At 38.7% G+C, this 18,962-nt stretch overlaps 1 protein-coding gene across 3 annotated transcripts; it reads right to left on the reverse strand.

Annotated features, from left to right (window-relative positions):
• Positions 1–224: 224 nt before the first annotated feature.
• Apip (APAF1 interacting protein) lies at positions 225–18,778 on the reverse strand. Of its 3 annotated transcripts, none has more exons than XM_013019565.1 (7): positions 18,623–18,778; positions 12,253–12,353; positions 6,903–6,951; positions 6,026–6,143; positions 5,659–5,794; positions 1,305–1,472; positions 225–532 (listed from the first exon to the last, which is right to left on the reverse strand). In XM_013019565.1, the coding sequence occupies exons 1-7, from the start codon at positions 18,689–18,691 to the stop codon at positions 433–435; spliced, it is 741 nt and encodes a 246-aa protein (XP_012875019.1). In that variant the 5' UTR covers positions 18,692–18,778; the 3' UTR covers positions 225–432. The 3 variants fall into 3 exon arrangements, with proteins under 3 accessions (XP_012875019.1, XP_012875018.1, XP_012875020.1); XM_013019564.1 differs by having other exon boundaries at positions 18,617–18,778; XM_013019566.1 differs by lacking the exon at positions 18,623–18,778 and adding an exon at positions 14,256–14,311.
• Between the last annotated feature and the right edge of the window lie 184 nt (positions 18,779–18,962).

Genomic DNA, 18,962 nt, shown 5'->3' on the forward strand with positions numbered 1-18,962 from the left:
TGGTTCAAGTGGTAGAGCACAGCTAAACAAGCAAACTGAGTGAGGACAATTTTTTTAAAAAAAAATCAAGGTTTACTCCATAATTCAGTGGAAATTTCCAAACAAATTCTATTATCATTGGCAGCTTTAAAGATTAAGACAAATTCTCTGAGAATTTACAAAAAAGAGACATTAAAAACAAATATTTTGCAGTTACCAACTTAAAAATAAAAATAAGCATAAACTGAGTTAAAAAAAAAACCTTTATTCCATTGCCTTCTTTAAAATTACAATAAAGCAAATAGTCAATGTCAGAAGAGATAGTGACTATGTGTAGTAGTAACAAATTAACGGCAATACTGAAAACTTGAATCCATTTAAAAAATAGATGTTTTAATTAGGTAATAATCAAGTTGAACTTTATCTTTGTAGATAATTAAACTTCCACTTGGCTTACACAATTCCATTCTCTCCAACTGGTAGCTGTGTAGGATTGAGTCCTACCTGCATCATTGATACGGCAATATCGAACAAATAGTCATAACACTCACACCTGTGAAAGAAAAAGCAAAAGGGACTGGAGGTGTTCACTAAAGTAGAATTTTCAACCTTAAACAAGCTCTCCTCCCTCTAGTAAGTTAACTCTGCCTTGTTTCTACTGCCTATATGTTTTTCTACTTAGTTTTGCTCCTAACAATTTTAGGACATCTAAAAGATTCACCTGCAACTGAACACACACATTATATACTTTTCAGAAAATAATAATTTTAAATATACAGCCAGCTGCCGTTGGTTCACACCTGTAATCCTAACCAATCAGAAAGCTGAGATCTGAGGATTATGGCTTGAAGCCAGCCTGGCAGAAAAGTATATAAGACTCTTATCTCCAATTAACCAGCAAAAAGCTGGAAATGGAGCTGTGGCTCAAGTAGTAGAGCACTAGCCTTGAGCAAAAGTCCAAGGCTAGGTTCAAACCCCAGAATCAATACAGTAATTAATGAATTAATAGTTGTAAATAGTAAAATAGTGAATAGGATAATTAACTAAACTACAAAATATTAATTTACGATGCAGTTTGGCAATAAAATTCACATTACTTAAGATGGGTCTTTTTCCTCTTGTATTAGAGTTTCTCTAAATAATAGCTGATCCCGTAAATACTTTTAAATGAATGAACGGTAAATATCAAGTACTAGAAATAATACAGACTATTTAAATTTAAACCAAATTTATCAATAAAACACAAAAATCAGACTTCATTTTAAATCATAAAACGTATTTTGCATCTTTTCACATTCCAAGTGTGTTTTTGTATGTATACTTACATGGTTTTGGCCTTCTCCCATGTTTCTCCCCACACGTATACTCCATGGCGCCTGACAAGTACTGCACAGGAATCTGGGTACTCATTCATTGCCTGAGCCATCCGTTCTTTAAGGTCTTTCTCCTCAGGAGTGTTCTCAATAATGGGTACCACTAACATATCATCATACCTGGAAGATAAACAAGCATTTAATTCCCCACCCAAACAAATAACGCTATTCACGTATACAATTTGTAATTTTTCAAGTCGCCAATCAGATACTCTCTTTCCCTCTAGAAAGCCATTCCAAATTATGAACAAGATATTGCATGTTTTTCTGGGTATCTTGCATAAACATCTGCAGCAAAAGATACCACGGAATTTGGCAGCATTCCTAAGTGGCAGAAATTTGTAGACTGAATCAAAATCTAACAAAGAAATCATCAAGATCACACAAGCACTTCCTTGAAGCAGAGCAATCATAACATTTTTAACAGGAGATGGGAAATGATACATGTTAGAATCAGAAGTGTAGATGGATTAAAAATGGAACTATATATTGAGGAGGAATTTCCCAACAACATATAACCATTGTATTTCATCTCTGCAACTCTCCAAAATGTCTTGAACAGAAAAACCAATAACTACCAGTGTGGCTGTGACCAGAACAAGAACTACTACAGGTATGATAATACCTTCAGGATATTCTCATATCTGGAACATTAAAACTTGTTACTTCCACTTTGCACTCAGTGTGATGAGATCAGAATGTAGTGATATTCAAGACAACATGTTAGTAATTTTACTAGTAAAATTAAGTCTATTCTTTTTATTTTTTAACTGGTTGGACAGTATTTTTAATAAGTTTTTATTGTAAAAATACTGTACAGAGGGGTTACAGTTACACGAGCAAGGTAATGAGTACAATTCTTATCAAGCATTGTTGCCTCCGCCTTTGTTTTTCCCCTACCATCCCTTCCCTCCCACCTCCACACTATTCCCCTGCTCCCCACCCCCCATCCCCGGCCTAAATTGTAAAATTCGTTTCTTCAACATAGTGTCTTGTACATCTCATTGTTGCAATGGGTCAACCTGTATCCCTATTTAAACATTTTGTTTTTTAAATATATTTCAAAATTACAGTTTCATATGTCAGGTAATGGGTACATTTTTAAGTCTATTCTCATTGGTTACATATAACCACCCAAAACTCAGCCAAATTATCCTTTTTACATGAATTTCTCTCGCATTATTAATGTCACATCTGCCTTTCAACATCTCTGTAGTGAGTAAACTTAAAGAGTTCCACCTAAAGTGTTAATGGGACTTACTACATTAAGGAAGGAAAACACTAAATGATTTCCAACTGAATAATTATTTGGCTAACCAGCATATTATTGGTTTAGAGTTGCCATACTTTCACTTAGGTGAAACAAAAGTAATTATAAAGTATTCTTAAGTATGGAAGGGATGAGCTGGTAAAAACTGGCCAGCAATACCACAATTCTACTTTTTCCTCTGGCATACAGTGAACAGATTCTATTTCCAGGTATAAAACAATTTCACAGTAAAGCAAGATCTGAGAGCTAATTCAAGGCAACTCCCTATTTCCCAGACAGGATACAGATCTCAACAGGTTAATAAACAGAGGCAGGTTAGTCCTGTGGCCCTCTGTGTTCTAGCAGTGTTTTCACTCTAGTACAGGCAGGCATGTTGCTTCCAACAGGTAGGACAATTATATGGATACATGCAGATACCTGTAACCTCACTTAGTAAAGAAATAAGAGTTTTCAGTTTGGATTTTTTCCCCTGCATGCTGAAGATGGAACACCAGGCTCCGTGAACAGTCAAGAGAACACCCTACCACTGTGCTACACTGATAGCTCCAGTCTTCTCTTTTTTAAAGATAGACTTCAAATGAAATAGAATCAAGAATATTAAAACTCCACCCTTTCTTACATCTTCCAGCTTTTGTTAACTCTTCTTTCAATTAGACTTTTGGGATTCTCCCTAGATATAGATAAAAAATTACTGCCTCCTAAACTATGATAATGTCCCTACCATTACTACTCATTACCTAATGAGACAAAAATAAAATTGTAAAGGCTATCTTAAAAACAAAACTTGGCGGGGCATAGTGGCTCACACCTGTAATCCTAATCACTCAGGAGGCTGAGATCTGAGGATCATGGGGCAGGAAAGTCCTTGAGACTCTTATCTCCAATAAACCACTCAGAAAACTGGAAGTGGCCCTGTGGCTCAAGTGACAGAGTGCTCGCCTTAAGCAGAAGAGCTTAGGGACAGTGCCCAGGCCCAGAGTTCAAGCCCCATGACTGACAAAAAAAACAAAAAACAACAACTTGGTATTCAGTGGGAGTGCTTGCTTAGTATGTGCAGGGCCCTGGGTTCTGTCCCTAACATTCCTCCCTCCCAGAGTATTTATTCTTCCAAGATTCTGGAACATTTGAAATGATATATGAAATATATATGAACATATATGCTAGGTTATAATAAATATATTAGCCACTAGTTCCAATGGCTCATACCTATAACTGTAACTACTCAGGAGGCTGAGATCAGATGATCACAGCTCAAAGACAGCCTGGAAAGGAAAGTTGGTAAGATTTTTTTATTTCCAATTAACTCATTAAAAAAGTCCTAAGTATCTAGGTGATTCAAGTGGTAGAGATCCAACCTTGAGTGTAAAAGCTAAGGGAGTGTCCTGGCCCTGAGTTCAAGCCCCAGCACTGGCACACGCACACACGCACGTACACACACACACACACACACCTGTATATATTGTGCATAAAAATGTCCATTGATGCCATTCTTTTTTGGGGGGGGCGGGGTCCAGTCATGGGGCCTGAACTCTGGGCCTGGGCACTGTCCCTCCGCTCTTCAGCTCAAGGCTAGCGCTCTACCACTTGAGCCACAACGCCACTTCTGGCTTTTTTTCTTTTTGCATATGTGGTGCTGCTGAGGAATCGAACCCAGGGCCTCATGCATGCAAGGCAAGCGCTCTACCACTGAACCACCTTCCCAGCCCCACATTGATGCCATTCTTTAATCCATAATAGGCACTCTATTACACTCTGATCCTATCTCACCTTCCCCACGTGCCTCTGACCTGTGTTTATTTCTTCTCCTTAGCAATCAAATGTACCTGAAACTCACAGCACCCACTAGACTCTTCTTTCAAGACCTAGATATGGAAATGGCAGTATGGGGCTATACTTGCTGTGGTATATATACTTTTCATAATTAAAATACATAGCTTCTGTATACAGGTGTTCTCACAGTGCTGAGGGATACTTTAGGCACATAATAAATATGATGTGAAATCAAATGAAATTAATTTCCCAGCACACCAGTTTAAGCACATATTTTCCATTACATGTAGTAACAATAAGATATTGCTGGAGGAACACTTTAGTATAACTGGCATCCTCTTCCTCTAAATAAGGCCAGGGAAAACCAAGAAAACTTTAGAAAATTATGAAGGGCAAAAGCTCAGAAGAATGCTACTGAATTCAAAGACAAGGCTTAGCTTGTATCTCAGCACTGGGACATGTTTGCTCATGACACTAAGAACTTAGATCTATGAATAATGGCTACATTTTTGTGGGTTGTGAGATTTATTTAAACTTATCTTTTTATTTTTGTACTTTTTTATTGTAAAAATGCTGTACAGAGGGGTTACAGTTGCATGAGCAAGGTAATGAGTACATTTCCTATTGAGCATTGTTGCCTCCACCTTTGTTTTCCCCCCTACCATCATCTCCCTCCCACCTGCACAACTACCCCCCAAATCCCCATCCTCGAAGTTTTTGTTGCTTTGTATGTTCCTCCCCCACAGTATAACCCCTATTTTCACTGGATTTAAACTTATCTAGAAGGTCAATGTTCTATATTTAGCATCCATGCTCCCTTCCACACTAAAAAAAAAAAATGAAGTTCTACTTAATGAATAGAAAACTTTCATAATTATGAAAATATTCTAGAAATACTAAATTAAACAAAAAAGAAGTCTCAACAGCAATCTTGGATCAGGCTTCCTGAAGGCGATGTGAAGAACAGATCTTGCTCTCTGATCGCCTCAATAAAGGGACATAATTTTTTCATCTCTACAGAAATCCCAGCCAAGATTTTTTTTTTTGACTGTCCTTTAACAAACATTTCATGATGCTATTAATGCTATTAATTTCCTAAGCCAGGGAAGGGTGGAGGAAGATTTGTGTTGCTGACAAAGAGATCTAGACTAAGTATAATATTAAATGGAGTATTATTTAACCTAGATTCTACAGCATCTCATTATATGCATAAACAAGATCAGTTATCCTATTTATCAAAGAAAAAAATTTTTTAAAGGGAAATACCTATAATACCCTCCTGAGGTACATTTCTGTATTCCTTTAATCATCTCCTGATGTGTAATTTTAAATTCCTGTCCTGGGAAGAGAAGGGTGGCCATGACAGCAGCTTTGGAGTGAGTATGAATCACTGCACCTGCTCCTGAAGGAGGAAGAATACAGTCACATGATCAGTGAAGGCAAGTTATGCCTTTGAAAGACAAAATATACATCTACAAACTGACTGGTGGGGGTGGGCTTGAACAGCCAAGTAGAATGAAAGTGCCTGTTCTTAGTAGGTATTCAAACAATGTTAACTAAAATAATAATAATTATTATTATGATTTAGGAAGCCTTCTTTATTCTTTTTATGTCAATTACATTTTCAGCATACCTCTCATTGTGTAAGCATTCATAAAAAGAGGGGTACACTGGCTTTTTTTTAGCTTCTTAGATGCTGGAGGTCCACTTAGGTCCTGTTCATTTATATCACACACGAACATGTCTTCTGGCTATTTGAAGGAGAGAAAGAACGCAAAGCTCATTATAATATCAATTAGAAATGTCCATCTTGCCTGTATGTATGCAATTCAGTATATGTAATATGTAGTATAATATTCTAGCATTAACATACAATGATACTTTTCGGAATTTTGAAATAAAGCTAACTTTCAATTGGGATAGCTTTGTTCCAATAAAATATGAATTAAATTGAGCCAACTGAGACCATCAACCTGCATAGCCCAACCTGATTAAGACAGTGTGATTAGGCTGCAAAAATTATAATCATTTTGTTATAATTTAAGATTGCACTACCCACTTTCGCCCTCTACAGGCTGAATGAGATGTCAAAACATACATTGGTTGCATATAAGGTACTTACAGAGTAAAGAAAAGAACTCAGTAATTACTCCACAATTTTTTTTTTTTTTTTTTTTTGGTCATAGGACCTGAACTCTGGGCCTGGGTGCTGTACCTCAGCTCTTCAGCTCAGGCTAGCTCTCTACCACTTGAGCCACAGCACCATTTCTGGCCTTTTTCTGCTTATGTGGTGCTGATGAATTGAACCCAGGGCCTCATGCATGGAAGACAAGCACTCTACCACTGAGCCACCTTCCCAGCCCTCCACAAATATTTAATAATTACTTGACAACTGTTTGCTGATTACTCAAATGATCACAATATAACCACCCTTCAGGACTAACAGAGTCTTAGAAGTAATTCCAGTTCACAAAACAATAGTCAAACAGAGAAGGATCCCTTTACTATACCTGAATCCGTTCTTTTTGCACTCCTGAGGGAGCAATGTAGATTTCATTGCTGGTAACACAAAAATATAAACATTGGTATTTATTTAATGAATTTTCTGCTTTTGCAGAAAATAGTATCCTTGCAGTCTAATCATCAACACTCTTTATAAATCAAGTCATACAAACAGCTAGCTGGTTAATTAAGGGCTTAGGCTACACAGAATACCAAATTATCTTAATAGTTTTGTGATGCTGGCAGCACAGCAAAACTTTGTTGCTTTTTTCTTTCACACTTTCATATATACTTCTTTTCATGATACAAAATCATTGGTAACCAGGGTTTTATCTATTGTGTGGAAATAAAAATGTATTTAATATATAAGGTTTTCTTCAGCATCTCAAGACCTGAATAAGCAGATGTTATCCAATCACACGTGAAATATTGTTGTTCTAAAGTCCAACTGGGGAACACATGTTCAGGCAAAGCATCACATTTACTTTTATGGCTTGAAAGCCTGTGATCATAAACTATGACGTTCAGAGACCTCTGCTGGACAAGTTTATTAAATTACAACATTAACACTGAAACTTTAAAACTGTTTCCTATTTGCAAAGTACATGTATGTTGGAAAATGTTTGGCAATAAAGCTAAAACAGTTGCAAAATATAAGTCGTGCATGGTGTCTCATGTCTACAATCCCAGTGTTTGGAATGCTGGGGCAAAAAAAAAAAAATCATGAGTTCAAGTCCAGACCATCTTAAAAAAAAGTTGCATGTGGAAATCTTTGTTGCAGGATGTAGTATCGAAGGGAGCTGCTAAACTCTACACCGGTATTCTCAAACTTGATCTGCAGATCTGCAAATTAATTTCAAACCTCTTGGAAATTCTCTCTACCCTCAAAAAGGGTCCTTTGGCTCTCTGACCAGTTTCTGCTGCTGCCCAGCATACAAATAAGCTGCCACATAAATGCAAACCAAGGAAATGCCAGCACCTGGTGCCCTAACTTCTGCCACTGAGATGCAGATATAGGGATACTGAACAAATATCAAAGCTTCTTAGTAAAAATGAGGATGGTTTGCATTTAGTAGTCAAAGTTGGCCTATTAATAAACCTTTAGACTTGGAACTAACAAAGGTTAGTGAAATGGAAGTCTCTTAGTAAATTATAGTGTAGAAAATCAATGACCAATAATATGATTGAAATCCAATGCACAGAAAGTACACACTTGATTATCTCTCCTAGGTATGCTCTCTGCTACACAGGATAACAGAGGAACATTCCTCGGGAACCTATAGAAATGGGAAAGAATCATCCAGTAAAACTCACCCTTCAAACACCAGGGATCTATCAGGGAAGACAGTCTAGACATGTTGTAGTGCTATCACGTCAGGAGAAATTATATAGTTCTGGGAACAGCTAACTAAAATGCTGATAAATAAAACCTAGCTACAAAATAGGAAAACCAAGGCAACTTGTTCTGTTTGTTCAAGTGATTTGTCATGCTAAGTCTGCTATATTTTTTAAATTAATGCCTTTGCAAAATAGGCTCAAAGTTGGACTTCAATTAACTTTGGGTGAGAAAGATTAGCTAAATAAGTGTTAGACAAAAGCTCATTAATAATAAAGAAAGAGTTGTATAAAACACAAATACAACAGAGCTTTTATTTCTGGAGGGAAACACACCAAAGACTAAAGTGAAATATATTTGATATTGTATGCCAGAGATAAAAAGCACTTTGAGGAGCTGGGAAGGTGGCTCAGTGGTAGAGTGCTTGCCTTGCATGCATGAGGCCCTGGGTTCTATTCCTCAGCACCACATAAGCAGAAAAATCTGGAAGTGGCACTGTGGCTCAAGTTAGAGTGCTAGCCTTGAGCTGAAGAGCTGAGGGACAGCACCCAGGCCCAGAGTTCAGGCCCCATAACTGACAATACAAAACAAAACAAAACAAAAACTTTGAATTTCAAGGTATTATGGGCTGGAAGTAACTTCTCTCTACTTCCTGTTCTTTCACTGTATGGTAGGAGAACAAAACTCAAGTTCATACTATGTCTATATTTACTTGGTTCAATTTTTAGTTGTTCTCTGGTCTTTAAAAAAAGTCATTTAGGTATTATTAAGTTTAAGTGGTATGGAATTATTAACTGTAATCTTAATCAAATACAACAGGATCAGTATCTTTGACACCCATCTACATTACATGTGAAAAATAGGTTATTCTAAATCATCGGCTGAGTAGCCTGGAATTACTGTGATTACTATTGTTTTCTGGGTATCTCATTTCCTCTTGGTTTAACTCATTTGTAGATCTTAAGCTGTCTTTTATATACATCTAGGTACCAAACACTAAGAGTGTAACCTAGAATGGTGTAAGCCAGACTTGAGATCAATCAGCTGACTGTATTCCCAAAGTGCTGTTTTTCTTATTTGGGAAGCCTAAGTTTTTGGGCTGACACCTCATTCCAAGTTCATCTGTCCAAAGAGACAAAGCCAAACTATCACTAGCAACATGATATTGCTGGAAAAAAAAACAGTTTTGTGGGTTCACAATATTTTATTTCAAAACATCCACTTTATTCAGTGAAGCCTGCATTTTGAGAGCCTACACACATGGCCATAAAACTATGGCTTTCCATGTACTGCCTCCAGGAGGAGCTCCTGACACATTGAGACTATGTAAACAAAGAGTTCTAACTGACTGCAATGCTATGAAAGCCATAGCATTTTAAAAGATGTGCCAGTAAGTTGTTTATGATGCCACACACAATCAGAGTGGCCTGCTAGAAGGAACTGTCCTTTATAAGCTTTGTTTAAAAAAATTGTTTTTTGACTTCTACACCCTCCCCAACTTCCATTGCCCTCTGGTGTAGTTTGTATTTTGGTGCTGGTACCAGGGCTTAGAGAAAGTGCCTCAGGATTTGTCTGCCTGGAATGGCTTTAAACTATGAGCCTCAGATCTCAGTCTCCAGAGTAGCTAGGATTATAGCCTGAGTCCCTGCTCTCTCTTTTTTTTTCTTCTGGTCCCCTAAAGAGTCAATTAGAGCCAGGCACCAGTGGCTCATGCCTGTAATCCTATCTACTCAGGAAGCTGAGATCTGAGAATTACGGATCAAAGCCAGCATAGCCAAGGAAAATCCAGGAGACTCTTATCTCCAACTAACCACCAGAAAACAAGAAGTGACACTGTGGCTCAAGTGGTAGAGCACTTGCCTTGAGCTAAAGAGCTTAGGGACAGTGCCCAGGTCCAGAGTTCAAGGCCCAGAGTTCAAACCCCACAACCAAGTTCAAACCCCACAACCAACAACAACAACAACGTAAGGTAGAAATGATTCTTTTAAGCTTATTTTGATGAGGAGCTCTACTTCATTTGTAGAAAAACTATTTCCTGCACATAAAATCTTTTAAAAGGAAAAGAGTAGTTAACTAAAGGCAACATTTAGAACATAATTAATTATGCAATAACACAGCAGGGACATCAATTCAACTTGTAAATGAGTAAGTATAACAAAAGTAAACTGCTTTTAGGATAGGGTTTATTTTGAATAGACCAACATGAAAGCTTGCACAAGGCTGAATCGACACAGGAGTACCTGGCACAAATGGATATACAGATCTACTAAGTACAACAGCTTATTGGGTCTCTGAGTGCATCTTTCAACCCACAACTGTGCCCATTGCTGGATAAGAGCTTTCTTGCTATTTCCCATTGTTCAAGTAATATTTCATGAGCCATTTGGTCGTTTGAAGCAGATGAAGTTACCATGGCCTCATCTCATGGTATACAGTCCATTTTTTTTAATGCAATGCAACCTCTTTGGAGGGGGAGCATTAGTATATGTATACTTATTAGCATGTAAATATATTAAAAATCCAATTTTGCTAATGAAAGTGATTTAGGCTAAAGAAATAAAGCAATGTCTCTCATTTTATTTTAGAAATTCTTGAGAGGATGAGACGGTTATCTTTATTTTAATTGTTGGCAAGGTATCTATTCCTCATCTTTTTGAAAGAAAGACGTTGACTAAATCTAATCAACAATTTAAAAAGTATTCATTCTTTCTGCTTCAAGTTAAGTTTTGTGCCATATTTTGTCCTTTAAAGAATAATGATCTAGAGGTGATATGTTCATTAATAAGAAAAACTTGTCAGGTGCTGTTGGCTCATGCCTGTAATCCTAGCTGCTCAGGAAGCTCAGCAGCAGTACAAAGGCAGCCCAGGCAGAAAAGTCTGTAAGACTCTTCTCTCCACTAAAACTACCAAAAAACTAGAAGTGGCTCAAACGGTAGAGCAGTAGCCTTCAGCAAAAGTAGACCATGAGGGCAGATACTGGTGGCTTATGCCTGTAATCCTAGCTACTCAGGAGGCTCAGATTTGAGGATCACAGTTAGAAGCCAGCATGGGCAGGTAAGTCCATGAGACTCTTATCTTTAATAAACTACCAAAAATGCTGGAAGTGGAGCTATGGCTTAAAAAGGTAAAGTACTAGCCTTGAGCAAAACATAGCTCAGGGACAGTGCCCAGGCCCTGAGTTCAAGCCCCAGGACTGGCACAAACAAAGAAAAAAGAAAGAAAGAAAAGAAAAGAAAAAGAAAAAAAGAAATACTTGCTTAGAATAGGTTTAGAATTGCTTTCTTAAAGCAACTTTGGGGCTTCCTTTTAACTTAATAAAGTAACTTTTAGAATTTTTAATAGTTAATAATCTCAATATTTTAAGGTGATTTTAAAATATGTAACTGGCACACTGATACAATCTTGTCCACCTATATCTTTTATAATTCCAGACATATGAACATACTTAGAAAAATGAAATTTAACTTTGGTATTCCAAAAGTAAAGGACCAAATTACAGATTAGAAATTGTAGTTCTTAAATCCTTAGGAATTTACTATTGTAAATAACGTCAACACATTGTTTTCATTCAATTCTGTAAATATCCTTTTGAGCAATTTATTTACTTCTATTTTCTTCTGGGTGATATGTTTGAACTCAGGGCTTCATACTTACTAGGTAGACACTCTACCACTTGAGCTATGCTCCTATTCTTTGTTGCTTATTTTTTTGGACAGGATCTCACATTTTTACATGTGGTATTTGCAGATGTCTACCTAAGCCTTCCCTGTAGATTAGGATTATAGGTGCTTGTTTGTTAGTTGGGAGTCTCACTAACTTTTTACACAATCTCTGCTTACTGAGTAGTTGGGATTACAGGTGTGAGCCATCACACTCAAACCAATTTGACATTTAGAAATGAAATGTTTTCAGTCTCACACACAACGAATTAGCAGCTACTTTTTGGCATACTGTACCACAAGATAGGCTCTCTGTTGTCTGCTCATGAAGGGGAATTGTTGGTGATAAAATCAGAAACTTACCCACGCTTCAAGCTAATTCCTCCTCCCGTTCCTGTGACCCAGCCCAAGTGGTAAAACTGTTTGCAAAGTTCTGGGATCAGGTATCTCGGATGTTCCTTGTCCTGAAAAAAGAAGATAATGATTTTTTTTTTTTTTGGTCGGTCATGTGGCTTGAACTCTGGGCTTGGGCGCTGTCCTTGCGCTCTTCAGCTCAAGGCGAGTGTTCTACTGCTTTTGAGCCACAGCGCCACTTCCGGGGCTGGCTTTGAACCGTGATCCTCAAATCTCAGCCTCCTGAATAGCTAGGATTACAGGCCTGAGCCACCAGCGCCCAGCAAGATAATGATTTTTTAACACAGACATTATTTCATCAAGTAATTATTCCCAGCTGGCACGTCTAAAGCTAAGAAAAGGTACAGTTAGGGGAAAAACAATTACAAGCAGTTTGTTTTAATGATTAAAAAAAGGATTTACTAGCTAGGTGTGCTGGTGCACCAACTATATGGGATTTGCCAGGGCAAACATTAGTTATATCGCAAAAACAAAAGGGCTGGGAGGCACTGATTTAAACTTATCCCCTACCAAACAAACAAAAACAATGTATTTACTACATCAATGGCAGCCTGAGATTATGTGGTACAGGACAGTGGAGTCCAGCACTATGGAATAGGCTTCAAGAAAAGGCAGATATGAATATGCTTGGTATACATTACAAAGTATCTACTGAAATGGATGAAAGAAAACAGAATCTCGTCCTGCAAGAAACACAAGTTAGCATGTCCAGAAAGTTACTATTATGCAAAACACCTTATAAAAAAGGCAGGGGATAACTCCAGATCCTCCTGCCTGTTAAATGCTAGGATTACAGGTGTGGATGCATGTGTGTGTGTATGTGTGTGTGTGTGTGTGTGTGTGTGTGTGCACGTGTGTGCACCTGTGCACACCCTGGACCCAGATTCAAATTTTCAAAAAAGCTAAAAAACTTGTTTTACCTGGGGACTTGTGGTTTATGTCCGCATCTTAGGTACTCAGGAGGCTGAGATTTGGAAGATGGAAGTTTAAAGCCATCTTGGGCAGAAAATATATGAAACCCCATTTCCAAAATAACTAATAAAAGTGTGCTTAAGTGGTAGAATGCCAAAAGAACAAGTATGAGTTTGAATTTACACTCTGATACCAGAAAAAAAATGAGATAATTTATTGTTTTCTCTTATAACATTATGAAATAATGGAAAATAAAATCAAGCAAATAACAAAATAACAAAAGCACATAGGAACAATCACAATACTTGGTGAATCCATTTATATAATGATATGTGTTTTGGGAGCATACGCATAAAGACAAGACAAGCATCAAATTTTATATATATATATATATATATGTCTTTAGAAAAAAATACAGCCAACTTCTCATAAAGACTATATTAAAATATAGTTTAAGTAAATAAAAATAAAACCAATCAAGAAGAAATACAATGAATTTTTGGTAGCATGATATGCAACCTGTGTTGTTAAAAATAAGTAAATATGGTGAACTGAGAAGGTGGCTCAGTGGTAGAGTGCTTGCCTTGCATGCATGAGGCCCTGGGTTCGATTCCTCAGCACCATATAAGCAGAAAAAGCTGGAAGTGGTGCTGTGGCTCTAGTGGTGGAGCTCTAGCCTTGAGCTGAAGAGCTGAGGGACAGCGCCCAGGCCCAGAGTTTAGGCCCTACAACTGGACAAAAAAAAGTAAATATGGTAAATAAGTTATTTTTATAATTATTTTAACATAAAAGGTGGAATGGTGAGAAAGCAGGGTTTCACAGAGCCATAAAGAAATGGGTGTGACACTCCCTTGGGAGAAACGAAGCTCCAAAGCCAAGATTTTCTGGAATGTGTTTTCAGCATTCTAGGGTCCTTGAGCTTCCGTTTTAACAGCTATGAAAGCTATTAGAAACATAAGATAACATCTGTGATTTGATTAAAATGAGGACTTCTAATAGACAGTGCTCATATAAGCTACAGACCCCAATGGACTATCCCCCTGGGAACAAGTGTCGAGAAGCAGAAAAGCATAGTATGGGAGCAGGCCTTTATCAGCTTGGCTCTGGGTCAAGGGTGAGAGTCCAGGGAAGGATTATCAGTTTGGGAACTGAATTCTTGGTTACTTAACTGGATACATAAAATTGTGTTATTTCCCCAATTTACTGCTAACGTTCTATATATTTTCAATTATTATAAAAATGAATTACAAAATATAAAATTTGGAATATGGAAATCTAGGGAATTTTGTAAAGATTTGATGAACACAGCAGACTTAAAGTCAAATTTGTATGATAACAGTCATTGCTTGGGTGACTTGGGGGTCTCAGCTTACTCATGCATAAAATGAGAATGCTGAAAGGAGCAAAATGATGTACAATGGACATAATGTCTCAGCACAACACCATTTCAGAATTAAACACTGTTGAATTAAAAAGAATGTTCTCATTACTAAAATTAATAAACAGGCATCTCTGATCTTCCCTTTAAGAAATCTAGCCAAAATTATGCCTGTTCCATAAGTAATTTGTTATTTCCTTTTTTTAGAGACACAAATGATATTTTAATTATGGATTAAAATACAGCTAATGGGAAAACTGCAATTTCCCCATCCTAAGAGTGAATTTGCACAGTGAATTGCTACCATTGTAGACAATGGTCTGTTATTAAAGGTCTCCCTTTGTCTTTCCTAGTACTGAGCTATCAGAGCAATTAGCCAGCTTCAGACTACAGGAATAGCAATGTTGTGGCAGCTGCTGTTAATACAGTCATTCATTCACATCCACAAGCAAAACTACAATTAAAGGAAAATCATCAGTTAACAGACACTTAGAGAGATACATTTGATCAAAGTGAAGTCATTTAAACTGTCTAGAATAAGAAAGTAAATGTCAGAATGCATATTTTAACAGAATTGATGAGAAGGAAAGGTTTCATTGGTGTCTAATTCTTCCTTGACTATCACTGTTACCTTTCTGTTATTAATTTCAATTAGAATAATAATTTTGAAATATATGTAAAGATTAATTACAATCAACGATAGCTATAGGTTCTAGTGAGAAATGGATTTAAGAATCTTTAATAAATATTAAAAGTATGAATGCCTAAATAGTTTTTAAGTATTCTTTGGTTTTATTGTGAGAATACCATACAGAGGAATTACAATTACATGGGCAAGATAACAAGTACATTTCTTATCAAGCATTGTTGCCTCCTCTTAAATATTCTTCTATATTTTCAATCTAGTTATTTAAAGGAGTCTCAGCCTTCATTGTCACCAACATACTTTCTCACAACTAACACTGGCTCTAACTCCAGCCTCCTACTTTTTCTTTCAAGTTAAGAAAATATTACACAAACCCAAGTAAAGGTTTTCTCAGGAATCTCTTCAAACAAATACAAAGTAAAAATCTGCCAGGCTGAGGATGTGGCTTAGTGATAGAGTCAGCAGGAATCCTGAATTTGCACAGGGCAAAATTAGACAGTATCCTCAGGTAACAATAAATAGAATCTAACTGGACACAACTTGCAATGCTCTGGATAACAGTCATGTGCCCAGCAGTCAGTGCTCTATAATTCCCAGAGTACATGATGGTACATGATGTCATGTACCATCCATTGTCCTTCTTTCAGCCTTTCACAGTTTTTCCTAACAGGCCTTTGGAAAGGGGCAGGGGCTGAATTTCTCTCTGTGCTTCGTGTTTCTTTCTGCACCATCTATTTCATTCTCTTCTTTGTTTTCATTGGTAATCTTCACAATGTCGTGTTTACTCAAAAGCTTTTTCATTCCTTTCCCACTGTCACACTAAAAAGTTCTCAGTGAAGCACTGACTAGCAGTATAAGACATGAAGTCTGGTTTGGGCTTTGCCCCCTACTGACTATGTGCTGTAAGGCAAAGTCAGTGGTACTGTCTGGGATCATTTTCCTCATCTTCATAATCTGGATTTGTGATTCATAGTCTTGTGAAATTCAACATCAGTAATTGTTCTCTCTCTTTTCAATTTTAGGAAATGGCATAAAACTGCCAAGTTATGACAATTCTATTTAACTGTCCACCATCACCTTTTGCAAAAGGTTTTTAACATAAAATGAGAATAATGTCAGAATAAAAGGCTACCAAATTGAATTCTATGAAACACATTTTCACTGTCTTCGTTTTTTTTTATTCTGAATAGAGCCAGTGAAAATTCTCCCAGGGACTGACATTACTTTTTCCTTTTTGTTCTCCTTGGCTTTATTTTCTTCTAATCTATTTTACCCATATCTTCCATAAGCATTAAAGGTACTATTTTTGATTACTGAATTGTTTCTCAAACCATCTAAATCATAAACATCACCTCCTGTTGAATCCCTTTGCCTCTGGCTTAATTTTTGAAGTGTTTTCTTTCACTAGTCTTTTACATAAGTCTCTCAGTTCCAGTTAATGTAGTTGTAGTAGTCAACTTACAAGACGGATCTTAATGATACCCACTGCCTGATACTCTTATGTATGGTCCTTTCCCTTTGTACCAGTGTTGGTATGTTTGAACCAAAACTACAGCAGAAGTGACAGGATCTTCTATTTTGATCTCTTTCACCTCTGGCCCTGAGAATAATCAGCTTATGCATGTAATATCTGGCCATGCAGGCCCCGGCTTTCCTTACTTCTTTGCTAAGTCTCCACCCAGTACCTGTGTCACCTAGGCAAGTGGCACACGTGGAGATAGTCACTTCCCCCTAAGGGCCACTCTCCCTCCCCACCCCACCCCCATCAGAGGGAGGGAAGGTCCCAGGCCCTGAGGTCACATCACATCTGGTGTGGCCACATCTTCCCTCACCTGCCCCCACCCCCTTCCCTACTTAAACCTAGGCTGGACCTCAGCTCCCCACTTCAGCCATGCGCTTCTCCATCAAGCACAGCTGGGCAGCAGTTCAATAAAATGATAAACTTCTCTTCCTGCCTGAATACTGGGTGGTGTTCTCTTTATAGACTACAATATTAAACCTATTTAATTTACCTAACTATGCAGAAGGCATTTGGTGAGGAACTGAGGTTGAAGCCAATGGCCAGTGAGTAACTCAGGCCCTTGGAGCTCAGTTGAGTGGGCTTGGATGCAGATTCTCCATCTGCAATTAAACCTTGTGCTTGCAACCCTAGCCTGATGGGCATCGCTTGACAAGATCCTGAGCCTGAACTTGAGCTGAGCTATTCCTGGATTCCTCATCCTTAAAGAAGGTGGGAGGAAGTGGCGCTGTAGCTCAAGTGGTAGAGCACTTGCCTTGAGCTGAAGAGCTGAGGGACAGCGCCCAGGCCCAGAGTTCAAGCCCCACAACCGACAAAAAAAAAAAAAGAAAAGAAGGTGGGATAGAATCAATATTTGTAGTTTAACTGTAGAAGACAGTTTTTTAAGAAAATTGAAAAAAATTTTAATAAGTGGCAAGAAGGAAACCAGAGATTTGGAGGGAAATAGCAGGAATCAACGTTGTTTAAAAAGGTTGAGAACGTACGATGGAAAAGATGTGAAAAATCAAGTTGTGTGAGGAATGTGGGCACACACGAGTTTTGTGTTGAGAAAGCACGTCGTTCATCGAACGTGTGGAAGTCTTGGAATGACAGCGTTTGACAAGTTGCCTAGAGCAGAGAGATGAAGTACAGAGAGAAGTGGAAAGACTTTGGGGGTAGGGAGCAGATCATGGAGGGGTCTGAAAGCTAAGCTGACCCCAAAAACCATCTACCAGAAAGGAGTGAATAGATTTTGTAGAAGAGACAGGGAAAGAACTGACTTTGAGAGGTGAGTAGCCGGAGATCCTGAACACTAGTACGAAAATCTGGGTTGTTTCCCGATATCAAAGGAGAGTGTGGGTTTATTTTCTGGCAGAACTGTTAAGTTTTCTGGCAGGAAGGAGAGGAAGTCCCGGTGCCTGGGCTGAGTGACAGAGTGGGGGAAGGTAGTAAGAGATGCGTAAGAATAGAAAAGAAGAGCTGTAAAGTTAGTGTCGTGGTTGTGGAACACTTAGGACAGCCTAAGGGCGCATTTCCTTTTGGAATCGTTCTTCTGATCGTGCCATAACCAGTCTAAAATAGTGCAGACGAGGAACAGTTGAAAATAAGAACCAGAGGCTCAGTGCTCCACCTCTACTGGGGGTGTCCCGCGATCTCTTCCCGAGAAGCACCCACATAAATGGCCCAAACGCTTCCCACGTTCCGTTACTTGTCTCCTTTCGGAGTTTGGGTCCTCTAGCGCCCACGATCGCCCAGCAGGGAGCCCAGGGGGAGCGGGGACCGCAGGTGCAGAAGCACCCGACCGCGCGCGCCCTTCTCAAGCCTTCCACCTCCCCCAGCCCCCTGCATCCAAAGACAAGGTGCCCGCAGGTGTACCCGCCTCTACCGGTGCCTCTCCCTGCGCGCCGCATCGCCGAGAGCAGCAGTCTCCCTCAGGAGCAAGACAGCCAGACATGGTCAGGACCCGGAGGATGCGCAGACCCCCACAGCAGATCTCTAATACTCCCGGCCCGTGGCCAGGCCATCAAGGCAATCAGGCGAAATTGCGGGCAGCCTGAGGGCGGGGCTGACGGGGCAGAGGCGGGGTCTGAGAGGACCTCTCCCATTGGTTGAGCCTGCAGTATTGAGGACCGGCTGGAAGGCGTGGCCACCGAGGTTAGGGGCGGTGTCAGGAAGACTAGTTTGCGATACCTAAAGGCAAAGCGGGCGGGTCCGAAGGCGTGGCC

This window comes from Dipodomys ordii, unplaced genomic scaffold (genome assembly GCF_000151885.1).
Source record: "Dipodomys ordii isolate 6190 unplaced genomic scaffold, Dord_2.0 Scaffold46, whole genome shotgun sequence".
Lineage (NCBI taxonomy): Eukaryota > Metazoa > Chordata > Mammalia > Rodentia > Heteromyidae > Dipodomys > Dipodomys ordii.